At 48.6% G+C, this 16,169-nt stretch overlaps 1 protein-coding gene across 1 annotated transcript; it reads right to left on the minus strand.

Annotated features, from left to right (window-relative positions):
• Positions 1-708: 708 nt before the first annotated feature.
• GNRHR (gonadotropin releasing hormone receptor) lies at positions 709-10,678 on the minus strand. Its single transcript, NM_001123358.1, is given in 3 exon segments — positions 709-2,367; positions 3,769-3,988; positions 10,137-10,678. Coding segments are annotated over 3 exon segments (999 nt in total). The 5' UTR covers positions 10,671-10,678; the 3' UTR covers positions 709-2,122.
• Between the last annotated feature and the right edge of the window lie 5,491 nt (positions 10,679-16,169).

The raw sequence follows: 16,169 nt of genomic DNA on the forward strand, positions 1-16,169 counted from the left end.
GCGGAGCCGGGATTAGAACCCATGACCTCTGACTCCTAAACCTGAGCTCCTGCCCCCGAGCCGCGCCGCTTCTCTAATCGTAGTATTCCCGGTAATACTAGGAATTGCGGTATTAGTCGTAATACTGGTGGAAATAGTGGTGGTCTTCACATTATTTGAACTCCCTCTGAATCATCGCGGGCCCGCCCCATCCCACTCCATCCCGCCCCATCCCACTTCATCCCGCTCCATCCCGCTCCATCCCGCCTCCGGCCGGGACTGCGATGTCACATCCAGTGCCCCCACCCCCTCCTGATTCTCTGGGACCACCTGGAAGGCTCATATGTGTTATATCTATAATTCTATTTATTTTTAGTGACGCCCGTTTACTTGTATTGATGCCTGCCTTCCACCCTCTAGACTGTGAGCCCATCGAGGGCAGGGATTGCCCCTGTTTGGACTTTCCAAGTACAGTGCTCAGCACACAGTAAGCGTTCAGTAAATACGAATGAATGAATGAATGCACCACACCGTACCAAATGGTTGAGAAGTAGGACGAAACACGCCCCTGCCCTCCGGGAGCTTATACTTATAATAAACATTTAGCTATTCAAGCGGTTAACCGGCTGAAGTCTGTGCTGCCCCGTTACAATAAGTTGAGCACTAAGTTAGACTCCAGGAGGTTCACACACTTGCTCAGGAGACCAGGAAACATTCTGTGAAAGAAATCCTTCGGGCTGACAGTGTTTATTGTTCACACAAGTGTTGGGATGAATGATAAGGCCTAGAGGGAAGGCACAGTTTTTTGAAAGGGGACTGAGCGGAGGCAAAGTGTCTTCAATGGTCCCGCTAGACTGTAAGCCTCTTGCGGGCAGGGAATGTGCCTGCCAGTTCTACCCTATTGCACTCTTCCAAGTGCTTAGTACAGTGCTCTGCCCCCAATAAGTGCTTAATAAACACTATCGATTTTTTTTGCTCCATTGAGTGTCTGCTTATTCCTCAGGAGAATCGGATCCATGAAGTTTGCATGCTCGATACAGCAAAGGTTTACATTTTGATTAAGAACGGAAGGGATTAGTCTTTCCTGAATATTCATTTTCCTTATCAAAATCAGGCAGGTGCTTCCTATTAGTAAGCAGTTAAAAAAAATCTTCCCTATTTCATGCCAAGTTCGGGACATGGGGTCGAATGGGACAAAAGGACCTAGAACTGGTATATAGTGGACATAACTGAAAGTTTAGATCACTGTACTAAGTGCTTGGGAGAGTGCAATATTCCCTGCCCACAAGGAACTTTCAGTTTAGAGGGGGAGACAGACATTAAAATAAATAAAATTACAGATATGTACATTAGTGCTGTGGCGCTAGGAAGGGGGAGGAATAAAAGGAGAAAGTCAAAGTAAGGTTGATATTTGTATTTGTTAAGCGCTTACTATGTGCAGAGCACTCTTCTAAGAGCTGGGGGAGATACAGGGTCATCAGATTGTGCCACGTGAGGCTCACGGTTAATCCCCATTTTACAGATGAGGTAACTGAGGCCCAGAGAAGTGAAGTGACCCGCCCACAGTCACACAGCTGACAAGCGGCAGAGCCGGGATTCGAACCCATGAACTCTGACTCCAAAGCCCGGGCTCTTAACGCTGAGCCACGCTGCTTCTCCAGAGGGAGTGGGAGAAGAGGAAAGGAGGGCTTAGTCAGGGAAGGCTTCTTGGAGGAGATGGGCCTTCAATAAAGCTTTGAAGCGGGGGAGAGTAACTGTCTGTCGAATGGGAAGAGGAAACATTCCAGGCCGGAGGTAGGAGATGGGCGAGAGGTCGGGAGATGGAGGAGATTGAGGTACAGTGAGGAGGTTGGCAGTAGAGGAGGGAAGTGTGCGTACTGGGTTGTAGTAGGAGAGTAGAGAGGAGAGGTAGAAGGGAGCGAGGGGATTGAGGGCTTTAAAACCGCCGGTGAGGGGTTTCTGCTTGATGCGGAGGTGGATGCACAACCATTTCGGGAACGACGGAGAGGCACCGGTGACGTAGAAAACGGGAACAGTGAAAGGATTTAAAGAGGTGCTCTGTTTGGACGCGGCTTCCCTCGGGCGCTCTCTGTCCAGAGAGCGCCAAGCTGTGTGACTTTCTGTCGCCCTGGAGATGCAACCGCTACAGAGAGAAATACCCGTATATTAGCGGGTCCAAGCATGGATTTAGTAAGCCGAAGAGGAAGAAGAAGTGACTTACTGGGTCGGGCACCCTATTTAGCATTTCTGGCTCAAACCAATACCAAATTCCCAGGATGTAGTAGGGAGTCCAGCAAACGGTAAATAAGACAGCGAACGCCACAGTCATCTTCAGCGTCTTCAAACGGGCCCTGGGGATGTTGTTGTTGGATCGATTGAGTTCCAGGCCTACCGGAACAGAGAGAAATACTTGCTTAGTCTCCTCTGAGCTCCCCTACACCGTATCACCGAGAAAACGTGCCCGGGCAACACGGGAATCCAAAAATAACCTGGCCCCTGCAGAGAGTCCCCCAGAGGTTCGGATCTTTACCTATGTTATTCTTTCCGACGATCCGATAGTCCACTGAATCCATACGCGATACTTCGATCCTTCAGTGCCTATTAGCTTGCGCCTACATTCCGAAATTGTTTTCCCCGGGTTTTCCGTTTTTCCATTTAACGGCGAGGCCTAGTGGGAACAGTATGGGTCCGGCCATCGGGGTCCTAGGTTCTAATCCTGGCTTTGCCACTTGCCTGCTTCGTGACCTTGGGTAAATCACTGGTGTGGCTCAGTGGAAAGAGCGCGGGATTGGGAGTCGGAGGTTGTGGGTTCTAAGCCCGGCTCTGCCACTGATCAGCCGTGTGACTTTGGGCAGTCACCTAACTACTCTGGGCCTCAGTTACCTCATCTGTAAAAAGGGGGATAAGATTGTGAGCCCCACGTGGGCCAATCTGATTACCTTGTATCCCCCCAGGGATACAGTGCTTGGCACGTAGTAAGCGCTTAACCAATACCATCATTATTATTATTATTCCCTTCTCGAGGCCTTAGTTTCCTCATCTCTAAAATGGGGATTCAAAATACCTGTTCTCCCTCCCGCTCAGACTGTGAACTCCACTGGAATCTGGGACCGTATCTGACCTGGGTTATCTTGTATCTACCCTAGAGCTCAGAACAGGACTTGGCACCTAGAAAGTGTTTAGCAAATACCGCAATTTTATTTTATTCTTGGGTACGTGACTCAGGAGGAGGAGTTGGGTTACAGGGGGACTAATCGTAGCCAACGCAGGAAGAGTTGGGTCAGGTGAAATGTGGAGGAACACACAGCCTCCTTCGCTTTGCCCCTGATCTCTTGGAATCTGTCAGAGCCCTAGGGAGATGCCCCTGCTTGGCATAATGATGATGATGATGATGATGGTGGTATTTGTTAAGCGCTTACTGTGTGCCAAGCACTGTCCTAAGCACTGAGTATATACAAGTTAACCAGTCCAGGTACAATCCCCGTCCCACGTGGGCTGACAATCTAAGCAGGAGGGGGAACAAACGTCGAATCCCCATTTTACCGTTGAGGAAACCGCGGCGGAGAGAAGCGAAGTGACTCACCCCGGGTCACGCGGGCGATGGAGAGGAGATTAGAACCCAGACCCCCAGGGTCCTCGGCTCGTGCCCTACCCATTAGGCCGTGCTGGATCCCGCACTGCCGTCGATTCCTTGCCCCCGAACACAGTACCTTAGCCTGCCTGTCAGGGGTCTACGAATTCCGAGGGAGGACCCTCCCTTTTCTATCAGAAGACCTCAGGGATACGTACTTTGAGGATCCTGGCGCAGGCCCCGCGTCATGGCGAAGATGATTCTAGCATTACAGACCAGCGTGATGAAGAGAGGTGCAATGAAGAGGCAGTGGAAGGTAAAGAGGTTATAGAAAGCCTCCTGCCACCATTCTGGAAAACTGCTGTGAGTCACACACTGAGAGAAAGTGTCCATCTTCCCGGAACTGTCTGTTATGTAAACCACTCGGAAAATGTAGAGCTAGAAGAAGAAGTTCAAAAAAAAAAGGTTACGACGCTCTGAAAAATTACTCTTTTTTTTTCCCAGAAACTCTTCTCTATTTTTAAGTGCCTGGAACGTGCATCCTTTGAAAGACCTTTCCAAATCCGTAAGTCGTATTCATCCATCAGTGGTATTTATTGAACGCTTGATGTGTGCAAAGCGCCGTACGGAGCTTTTTGGAGAGTACCGCGTAATAGACTTGGTAGACATATTCATAGAGAAGCAGCGTGGCTCAGTGGAAAGAGCCCGGGCTTGGGAGACAGGGGTCACGGGTTCTAATCCCGGCTCTGCCACTCGTCGGCTGTGTGACTGTGGGCGAGTCACTTCACTTCTCTGGGCCTCAGTTCCCTCATCTGGAAAATGGGGATTAAGACTGTGAGCCTCCCGTGGGACAACCTGATCACCTTTTATCTACCCTAGCGCTTAGAACAGTGCTCCGCATACAGTAAGCGCTTAACAAATACCAACATCGTTATTATTATTATGATTTTCCGTCCCCAAGGAGCTTACAGTCCAGGGGAGGAGGTTCTAGCAGAAGCAGCGTGGCCTGGCAGATGGACCACCGGCCTGGGAGTCAGAAGGAGTCAGAGGCCCAGAGAAGCGAAGTGAAGTAACGATGACGACGTTTCTGAGCGTCACAGATCTCGGTGTCTTGAAAGCCACAAGCGGTGTGGAAGGACAAAGGTTCCCTTTACATCCACATTCTAACTGGCCCAAACTTTTATTTATTTTTTTCCTTTAATGGCATTTGTTTAGCGTTTACCGTGTGCCAGGCACTGGACTGAACGCCGGGATGAGTACAAGCTAATCAGGTTGGACACAGTCCGTATCCCACCGCCAGCAGACAGGCGGCGGGGGCGTGATTAGAACCCATGACCTTCTGACTCCCAGGCCCGTGTTCTCTCCGCTAGGAGGGACACTGTCTGTCCACTTGGAGGGAGAGTGTCTTCTCTTCCAAGTGTTTAGCACAGCGCTTTGCCCAGGGAAGGATTCTTTTTTTAAAAAAAAATCAAACGAGCAAAAGCAAATGCCCTGCCTGGGTGGAGAAAACTAAAAAAGTAGTTTCTACTATGAACCACCAGAGGGCCGCCTGGGATCATAATTTCATTAACGTTAATAACTCGAGAGAAAATAAGGAGAAAAATAGTAAGCCGTTCTACACCCACATCCTCTTGATCGCCTTCGAATTTCACCTGACCGTCGTAATAATAATAATAATAATAATGTTGGTATTTGTTAAGCGCTTACTATGCGCAGAGCACTGTTCTAAGCGCTGGGGGAGACACGGGGGAATCAGGTCGTCCCACGTGGGGCTCACAGTCTTAATCCCCATTTGACAGATGAGGTAACTGAGGCACAGAGAAGTGAAGTGACTTGCCCACAGTCACACAGCTGACAAGTGGCCGAGCCGGGATTCGAACCCATGACCTCTGCCTCCAAAGCCCGTGCTCTTTCTAAGCACTTGGGAGAGTCAAATACAGCAGAGTCGACGGACACATTCCCTGCGAGGCTCAGTGGAAAGAGCCCGGGCTTGGGAGTCAGAGGTCATGGGTTCGAATCCCCACTCTGCCGCTTGTCAGCTGGGTGACTTGGGCAGGTCACTTCCCTTCTCTCAGTTACCTCATCTGGAAAAGGGGGATTAAGACTGTGGGACAACCTGATCCCCCTGTGTCTACCCCAGCGCTTAGAACAGTGCTCGGCACGTAGTAAGCGCTTAACGGATACCAGCATTATTCCTCTATTGTAATCTCCCAAGCGCTCAATGCAGTGCTTTGCACACGGCAGGCGTTCGGTATGTATCAACTGACGAGTCGATTGATGGATTGGCTATTTTCCAATCTTGCCTGCTGCCTTTCGGAAGCGATGTTACCCTCGAGTCTTCTCCCCCTCCCAAAGTCATCACTGTCGGCCGAGGAAGGAAGTTTCATCCCCGAAGTGTCAGTGGGCGAGAGGTGTTTCGACAGATGCTCTGCACGGAGTAAGCGCTTAACAAATACCAACATTATTATTATTATTAGTGAAGCAAAAATTTCGTATTTGACTTCAAAAATACTCAGTGACTTAAGGACTTACCCGTAAAACTACTTTTCTTTCTTCCCCCTTGTTTGGGAATTATTTCAGGGCGAGTGTCCCCCATAGAGTGCGAGCTCCTTGAGAGCAGGGATCGTGTCTCTCGGTTCTATCGATTAGACCGTCAGCCCGTCAAACGGCAGGGACCGTCTCTGTTGCCGACTTGTTCATTCCAAGCGCTTAGTCCAGTGCTCTGCACATAGTAAGCGCTCAATAAATACTACTGAATGAAATGCCCTGTTTCTGAGAGAATCTTGTGGACGAACAAGACTGTAATGTTAGAAATTAGAATTAGATACGGACATGCCCTTTCTGAGACATGTTTTCGCCCCTCCTAATGAGCAGCCCGTCATAGGTCTGATCACCGATGGTCTAATCGGTCTCCACCCGAGGCGGGGAACGAAGCCAGCTGTCTAACACCTCTCTGGAAAATCAGGCTTCCACAGTCTCGGTGGTTTTGTTTCTGCACTGAGCGACGATGGTGTTCCTGAAAGTTTGGCCTTCAGAGTAAGTGGCAGGGACGGAGTGGTGAGAGAGTGCCTAGAATCTTCTCGGCAGGTTGCGAGTAAAGTCACGTAAACCGTTTTCCGCATCCCGTCGCATCTGGAGGGCAACCCAGAAGCAGAAGCAGCATGGCCTAGCGGATAGAGCATGGCCCGGGAGTAACAAGGACCGAAGCGTGGCTCAGTGGAAAGAGCCCGGGCTTGGGAGTCAGAGGTCATGGTTTCCAACCCTGGCTCTGCCACTTGTCAGCTGTGTGACTGTGGGCGAGTCATCTCACTTCTCTGTGCCTCAGTTTCCTCGTCTGGAAAATGGAGATTAACTGTGAGCCTCACGTGGGACGACCTGATGACCCTGTATCTCTCCCAGCGCCTAGAACAGTGCTCTGCACCTAGTAAGCGCTTAACAGATACCAACGTTATTATTAATTCCGGCGCTGCCACTTTCCACTTGACTCGGGCAAGTCGCTTCCGTGGCTTACAGGAAAGAGCAGGGGCTTGGGAGTCAGAGGGCATGGGTTCTAATCTCGGCTCCGCCACTTGTCTGCTGTGTGACCTTGGGCAAATCACTTCACTTCTCTGGGCTTCGGTTACCTCGTCTGTAAAATGGGGATCGAGACTACGAGCCCCACGTGAGCCGATCTGATTACCTCGTATCTACCCAAGCGCTTAGAACAACGCTTGGTACACAGTAAGCGCTTAACAGATACCATAATAATCAATCGGTTAACTTCTCTGTGCCTCAGTTCCCTCATCTGTAAAATGGGGATGAAGACCGCGAGCCTCACGTGGGACGGGGACTGTATCCAACCTGATTTACTCGCATCCACCCCAGCGCTTAGTTCAGTGGCTGGCACAAAATGCTTAACAGGTACGACAATTAAATGCAACAGTCGTACACTCTGCTTCTATTCCTGGTTGTAGGGTCGAATATTATTAGTGTACCCGTTAGGGACTTACTCTGTGCCCAGCTCTCTGCTGTAAGCACTGGGGTAGATACAAGCTCATCGGGTTGGACACTGTTCCTGTCCCACATGGGGCTCACAGTCTAAGTAGGAGGAGGAACAGGCATTTAATCCCTATTTTAAAGTTGGGGAAACCGAGGCACAGAAGTGTTAAGTGACTTGCCCCAGGTCACACAGCAAGCAGTGGTCAAAAGAGGGATTAGAACCCAGGTCCCGGCATTCCCACGCCTATGTTCTTTTTCACTAGGCCATGCTGCCTCTCTTTTCAGTATCTAGTACATGTTATAAATTACTATTAAACCACTATAAATTACTACAACTATATAATTTGTTATAAATTGATAACATAAATCATGTTATAAATTGCTTATTTACATTACTGTCTCTCTCCCCCTCTAGACCGTAAGCTCACTGTGGACAGGGAATGTGACTGCCAACTCTGTCGTACCGTAGCCTCCGAGGTGCTCAGTTCAATGCTCTGCACGTGGTAAGTGCTCAATAAATATTGATCGATTGACAGTGGCAGTACATTTGTAGCATTTGCTAAGCACTTTATAGGAGCCGAGCCGGAGCTGGAATGGAGACAAGATAACCGGGCACTCAAAACTTCCCATCTTGACTACCGCATCAGACTCCTGGCTGACGTCCCTTCTTCCTGCCTCTCCCCTCTCCAGTCCGTACTTCACTCCGCTGCCCAGACCATTTTTCTGAAAAAAACACTCAGTCTCTATCTCCCGACTCCTCCAAAACCTCCACCGACTGCCCTTCCACCGGTGCGTAAGACAGAGACTCTCCGCCGTCGGCTTTCAGAGGCTTTCGATCTGTCGTCTCCCTTTTACCTTCTTCTACTACAAACTAACCCTCACGTGTTCACTCCTCTAACCCCAACCTACCCCCGTACCTCGATATCACCTATCCTGCAGCTAACCCATTCTCACTTTAATAATAATAATAATAATAATAATGATGTTGGTATTTGTTAAGCGCTTACTATGCGCAGAGCACTGTTCTAAGCGCTGGGGGAGATACAGGGTCATCGGGTTGTCCCACGTGAGGCTCACAGTCTTCAACCCCATTTTACAGATGAGGGAACTGAGGCACAGAGAAGTTAACTCACTCCCCTTTCATATCTGAGAGTTCACTTCACTCCCCGCTTCCAAAAACCTTCTAAAAATGACGTCTCTTCAAGAGGTTTTCCCAGATGAAGTCCTTTACCTCCTCCTTCCACCCTCCCTTCGGTATCGACTGGGACCTCTAGACTATGAGCCCGTTTCTAGACCGTGAGCCCGTTGTGGGCAGGGAATGTCTCTATCTGTGGCCGAATTGTACTTTCCAAGGGCTTAATACAGTGATCTGCACACAGTAAGTGCTCAATAAATACGACTAAATGAGTGAATGGATGAACTTGAAACCCTGAAGCATTTTGATACACCTCCCAGCCTCATCATACTTCAATATTTGTATACTATTTCCCCCAGCCCTAATCTATCTCCCGCTGTAGACTGTAAGAATCTCATGGCAGGGATCACATCTAGCGACTCTTGTTATATTGCATTCTCCCCGGCGCTTAGGACAGTATGCACTCGGGAAATATCGTTGATCGAATATGACGCGGTTCTGCTTTAGTTTTTCGAGATTGCTTATCTGGACCATTTTCTACTCCAAAACTGACGAGTAACAAATGTTTTTCGCATTGAAAGAGACTCCTCTCACTAGTGAAACTCCAACTTCACCCACTTAGCCAAGCTTAGAGGCAAGAATAGAGATTCCTTAAATTTATGACACATTAGCTCTTTTAAATATAATTAATGAGTTGCAATTAATCGATCATTCTATGATTTAGTTGCAACAGGGTCCTCCCCGCAATCCCCAATGTAGCTCAGACCTGACTTGTAATCTCTTGGGGGAAACGGAGGAAACTAGGATTTAGGGGATAATAATGATAATAACATCAGGCATAATAATCATAACAATAATAATGGGGTTCGTGGAGCGCTTACTATGCGGCGGGCATTGTTTTAAGCGTCGGGATGAATACAAGCAAATCAGATCGGATCCAGTCCTTGTCCCACACAGGGCTCACAGTCTCCATCGCCATTTTCAGATGAGGGAATTGAGGCACAGAGAAGCAAAGCGGCTTGCCCAAGCTCACGCAGCGGAGCCAGGAATAGAAGCCAGGACCTTCTGACTCCCGGGCCCGTGCTCTATCCACTAGGCCGCACCGGAAGCAGCGTGGCTCAGTGGAAAGAGCACGGGCTTTGGAGTCAGGGCTCATGAGTTCGAATCCCAGCTCTGCCACTTGTTGGCTGTGTGACTGTGGGCAAGTCACTTAACTTCTCTGTGCCTCAGTTCCCTCATCTGTAAAATGGGGATGAAGACTGTGAGCCCCACGTGGGACAGCCTGATTCCCCTATGTCTACCCCAGCGCTTAGAACAGTGCTCGGCACATAGTAAGCGCTTAACAAATACCAACATTATTATTATTATTCTTTGCCAGCCAAGTAATCCGCAAGCCCCACCTCCCTAACCGGCCCTCTCCCAGTTATTATGGACGTGACCTCCCTGGGGCCGATGGGGAGGGTTGTTGGTTACCTGCGGCCCAGCGAAGGCCCCGCTGAGAAGCCAGGCCAGGCCAATTAGGCCCCGTCCAAGCTGGGTCAGGCTTTTCACCGCCAGGGGCCTGGTCAGCGCCAGGCAGCGGTCCAGGCTGATGGCCGCCATCATGAAGGCGGGGGCGTACATAGAGAAGAGCTTCAGGTAGCTCAGGGCTTTGCAGAGAAGCCCCCCGGCGTACCACTGCACCGTCACGTTCCAGACCCCATCCAGGGGCATGACGATCAGAGTTTCCAGAAGGTTGGCCACCGCCAGGTGCTTGAGGAGCACCTTCATTCGGGGCAGCCTCTTCTTCTTGCCTCTCTCTTGCCTCTGGCCCCCTTTCCCGAGCTTCAGCAGGAACGAGACGTTGAAGGCTGTGGAGACGAGGAAAAGGAAGAAAGTGAGCGACACGCGGATCTTTCCGGACAGGGTCAGGACGGGGAGGTCGGCCGGCCCCTCGGGTAGGGGGACGCTGGCGTTGCTGGCTGGGCAGGACTTCGGGTCCGGCCCGGTACAGACACCCGCCGTCATGACCGTCACTGATCTCTCTGGCCGACTCGGGTCCGGGTAGGGAGGCTGCTAATGGAAAGGGTCGGGTTTTATTCCTGATTTTCTAAACGGAGACTCCCACCGCTTAGTCTGGGAACGAAGGCCGTTCCTCGGATCATAGTGGAAAAGCTCAGGGAGAACTTGTTCGGCGGAATCGGGATGGACACAAGTCCTGGAACAGATAATGCTGCTTGTTCCAGGCGGGTCAGATGTAACGGTAGAAGCTGAGCAGATGGTCTTTATCCCTTTTGGTTCTGTTTCACCCCAACCGTTTGTTTTTGGAGCCCCGGGAGCCCTGTTTAGATTTTAAGAAGGAATTGCTCTCCCGTGCTAACGTCACTCGTGACAGTTTCTTTTTAACTTGTTTGGTGAACCTGCTGTGTAACTTAGATTCACAGACACTGAAAACGTATCTGAAAATGAATAAATGGTGGCTTGTTGTGGACAAGGTACATCCCTACCAACTCTACTGTATTCTTCCAAGAGCTTAGTGTCTAAATATTACTGATTGATTTATTAATTGATGATTGATTTATTGAGTGCTACTGGGTGTAGAGCCCTGTACTGAGCACTTGGGAGAGTACAGTACAATAGAGTTGGAAGACACGTTCCCTGCCCACATAGAGCTTAGAGTCTTGACATTAATATAAATAAATGATGAGACTGTCTCTCTGTGTCTGCCTTTTTCTATTTCAGCCTCTCTCAGTTTCTTTGTGAATCACTTTCTGCATTTCTACATTTCTGCCTCTGCATCTTCATCTCTGGTTCTCTTTCAGTTTTGGTCTCCATGACTTGCTGTCTGTTTTTCTGCCTCAGTGACCTCATCTGTAAAAAGGGGATGAAGACTGTGAGCCTCACGTGGGACAACCCGATTGCCCTGTATCTACCCCAGCGCTTAGAAGTAAGCGCTTAACAGATACCAACGTTATTATTGTTATTTATTTTTTCTCAACTGTCCCATCTTCGATCTTTGAATGTGGATCTCTACTTTTCCGTCTCTGCCCTTTTCTTTCCGTCTCTCTGTTCTCTTTCCCTACTGATCTGTCTCGTCTCTTCCGTAACTGATTTTCGGGTCCGTCTCTCCCTCTAGACCATGATCTCCTTGTGGGCGGGGGACGTGTCGGCCGAGTCTGTTATATTATACACTCCCGAATGCTTAATACAGTGCTTTGCACCCAGTACATGGTCACTAGAAGCAACGTGGCCTAGTGAAAGCAGCATGGGCCCGGAAGTCAAAGGTTGATTGCTGTCATCCGATACTGTCGTTGTCCCTCCTCTGGGCAGTTACAGAACTTCCCATCTGACATTTCCTGCTGCCTGATGGACAGAAGATCTGTCCTTTGTCGTTTTCAGGAATTCTGTCTTTTTTTATGGTATTTGTTAAGCGCTTTCTATGTGTCACTGTTCTAAGCTCTGGGGTGGATTTGGTTGGACACAGTCCCTGACCCGCGTGGGGCTCACAGCGTAAGTAGGAGGGAGAGCTGAGGCACGGAGAAGTGAAGTGACTCCACGTCAAACGGAAACTCCTCACCATCGGTTTAAAGCAATCAATCACCTTGCCCGCTCCCACCTCACCTCGCTACTCTCCTGCTACAACCCAGCCCACACACTTGGTTCCTCTGATGCCAACCCCCTCACTGTACCTCGATCTCGTTTATTTCACCATCGCTCTCTCGCCCATGTCCTGCCTCTGGTCTGGAACGTCCTCCCTCTTCAGGCAGACAATTACTCTGCCCTCCTTCAGAGCCTTATCGAAGACAAGTCTCCTCCAAGAGGCCTTCCCTGACCAAGCCCTCCTTTCCTCTTCTCCCACTCCCTTCTACATCCCCTTGACTTGCTCCTTTTATTCATCCTCCCTCCCAGCCCTACAGTACTTACGGACATATCTGAAATCTATTTATTTATATTTACGTCTGTCTCCCCCTCTAGGCTGTAAGCTCGTGGTGGGCGGGGAATGCGCCCGTTATATTGAAGCAGCGTGGCTCAGTGGAAAAAGCCCGGGCTTTGGAGTCAGAGGTCACGGGTTCGAATCCCAGCTCTGCCACTCGTCAGCTGTGTGACTGTGGGCAAGTCACTTAACTCCTCTGTACCTCAGTGACCTCATCTGTAAAATGGGGATTAAGAATGTGAGCCCCACGTGGGATAATCTGATTCCCCTGTGTCTACCCCAGCGCTTAGAACTAGTGCTCTGCGCATAGTAAGCGCTTAACAGATACCAACATTATTATTATTATTATTATATTTTCCTCTCCCAAGCGCTTAGTACAGTGTTCGGCACACCATAAGCACTCAATAAATACAATTGACCAACTGACTGACTTGCCCAAGTCACACGGCAAACATTTGGCAGAGCCGGGAGTAGAACCCAGGTCCTCTGACTCCCAGCCCCGTGCTGGTTTCCACTAGGCCAGGCTGCTTCTCTACAGAGAGGCTACGGTCGTTTCATATTTATTTATCCCCCACCCCGGTTCATTCTCTCTTCCCTATTTATCGTGCATCAGTGGTTTCTCAGCAATCACTAATCTCTCCCGTAGCTCAGTTCTAGTCTCACTTGTGCTTTTAATACATTTGTTCTGTGCTATAGCTTGTCTAAGCCCTGCTTTAATTCACCTTGCAGCTGTTTCCTTCCTTCGAAAAACTGCGCTACGGAGATGTTCAAATGCTCACTGATCCGAGCTCAGTCCCGTTGCCAGAGGATCCCGTGCTTCATATTTGAAGAGCAAAACGTTAGTAATGTGGCTGGCTTGACATTTTTAACTTCCCCAGAATGCATCTGGCTCGTGGAACTATTTATAAAATGTTCTTCCTCCTCCAAGGTCAGGAGCAGTTTAATGAAACATGTTGAGCCGTGACCGTCATTTAATTTTCTCTCTAATAATGTGCTCTGATTTCCCAGAATGTTTTTTTCTCCCGAGGAGCTCAGAATTCTTATCATGAGCTTTCTGGCCACCTGGAGTTTGTCCGGTCAGAAGAGCAGAGGTAATAATCACGGTTTCAGGTGCGAATGTGGAGTTCAAGTCAGGAGGTCAAAACTCTGGACCGTAATGGCCAGCCTCGAATCTGAGATGGGGACGTGGGGTTGGGAGAGAAGGAGGGAAGGAGACGGATCCCTCCCCGGGCTAATACTTGGGCTGGGTCCATTATGGGCAGGGAACGTCTCTACCAACTCTGTTGAATTGTACTCTCCCAACCACTTAGTACAGTGGTCTGTACACAGCGAACGCTCGGTAAATACCGTTGATTGATTAATGGAGGGCATGGAAGTTTGAGGAAAGAGCTGGAAGCTGAGGGAGAACCTCCTCCCCCGCAACTGCCCCGGGCCCCTTTCATCCCTAGACTGTAAGCTCACTGTGGGCAGGGACTGGGTCTGTTTATTGTTCTATTATACTCTCCCAAGCACTTAGTACAATGCTCTGCACACGGCAATTTGTCACTTAAATATGAATGGATGAATCTGGAGCGGGTGCCTTTCTCCTTTCCCAGCCATGGAATTGGATGGAAGAAAACCAGGGTGGCCTAGTGGAATGAGCACAGGTCTGAGACTCAGAAGGATCTGGGTTCTAATTCTGGACCCGCCACATGTCTACTGTGTGACCTTGGGTGAGTCACTTTGCTTTTCTGTGCCTCAGTTACTTCATCTGTAAAATGGGGATTCAGACTGCGAGCCCTACATAGGACGGGGACTGTATCCAAACTTATTAGCTCGTATCTACCCCAGAGCTTAGTACAGTGCCTAGCACATAGAGAGCCCTTAACGAATATCAAAAAAAAGAGATTCCATTTACCTCTTCAATCAGTCAGTGATATTTACTGAATGCTTATTGTGTGCAGAACACTATACTAAGAGCTGAGAAGAATACAGTACAGAAGAGTTGGTAGACATGATCCCTGCCCAGAAAGAGCTAAGAGTCTTCAGTCTTCAGTATCTAGGGGCCAGGGTTTCTCTCCCTTGCTAAATCTGGAAAGAAATTGTCATTGCATTCAGGTACTACGTAATGCAGAAATAATTTGAGAAACAAATCTTGGCTGCTGCCCTGAAGGCTTTTATTGAATTCTTTCAGCTCATCCACTGGCGCTCTGACTTCTCTGCTCCCATTTTTCCTCGGGTTAGAGGGTCTTATATTTAAACATAAACCTGCTGAACAATAACCATGTTTAAGTCTATATTTCATCCACATATTTTCACATTTCTATTGTCTGAAGAAAAATGAACGCTTTTAGGGATGAATGCTGCATTTTTAATACGCTTGTAATGATAAATACCAGTCTACCCATCTGTCCGTCAAGCAGTGGTATTTACTGAGCATTCACTGTCTTCTGAGCACTGTACTAAGTACTTGGGAGAGTACGATGCAAAAGGATAGTTAGACATGACCCCTGAACGCGGGAGTTTTACAGACTATTGGAGGAGATACATTAAAATGCATTACAGATGGATAGTAATAATATCATTATCAATAATAATAGTATTTGTTAGGCGCTTCGTATGTGCCAGGTACTATGCTAAGCACTAGGGCGGGTACAAGCAAATCAGGTTGGACACAATCCTTGTCCCACATGGGGCTCGAAGTCTTAATTCCCATCTTCCGGATGAGGGAACTGAGGCACAGAGAAGTGAAGTGACTTGCCCAAGGACACACAGCCGACAAGTGGCAGAGCCGGGGTTAGAAACCGGGTCCTTCTGACTCTCTGTCCCGTGCTCTATCCACTAGGCCAAGCTGCTTCTCCAAGGATATATGCTAAAGCTCTATAGGACCGGATTGAAAATCCAAATACTAAAGCGGTATCCAACCAAGTGCGGAGGAGGCAAGTAAGGTCCATTCATCCCTCCGTAAATCTGCCCAGCCATTCATCTGCCTACCCGTCTACATCTAACTATTAATCTGCTTTAATGATCCATACCATTCAGTCGGTCTGGCGGTCTACCTGTCTCTCCATCTATCTCTTTATGATTAGCTGATTTTCCAGACTGTTTATTCTCCTGAGGAACTCAGAATTCTTATCATGAGCTTTCTGGCCACCTGTAGTTTGTCTGGTCAAAAGAGCAGACTGGACAATTAAATACATCTAACTATTAATCTGCTTTAATGATCCATACCATTCAGTCGGTCTGTCGGTCTCCCTATCTCTCCATCTATCAATTCATGAAAAAGAATCCAGAGTTTAGGCAACAAAACCGAAGGAAAACAAATGAGAGAGAATGCTCTGAAGCAGATGGAAAATAATCACCAAAAAGATCTTATTTATTATTAATCAAAAACAGACAAAAATCACCCTGAACAAAAGAAGTGAGCATTTGAAATCGGTTTCAATGATAAATTTGATATATGTCAGTTGTCCTCCCCCCCTTCATATACCTATGTCTTTTAGGGAGAGGGAAATACCAACATTATTAGGGAGAGGATTTCGGGATGGTTTCCCAATCAGTCAATAACACTGAGCACCTACTCCGTACAGAGCACTGTTCTCGATGCTTGGGAG

This window comes from Ornithorhynchus anatinus, chromosome 10, assembly GCF_004115215.2.
Source record: "Ornithorhynchus anatinus isolate Pmale09 chromosome 10, mOrnAna1.pri.v4, whole genome shotgun sequence".
NCBI lineage: Eukaryota > Metazoa > Chordata > Mammalia > Monotremata > Ornithorhynchidae > Ornithorhynchus > Ornithorhynchus anatinus.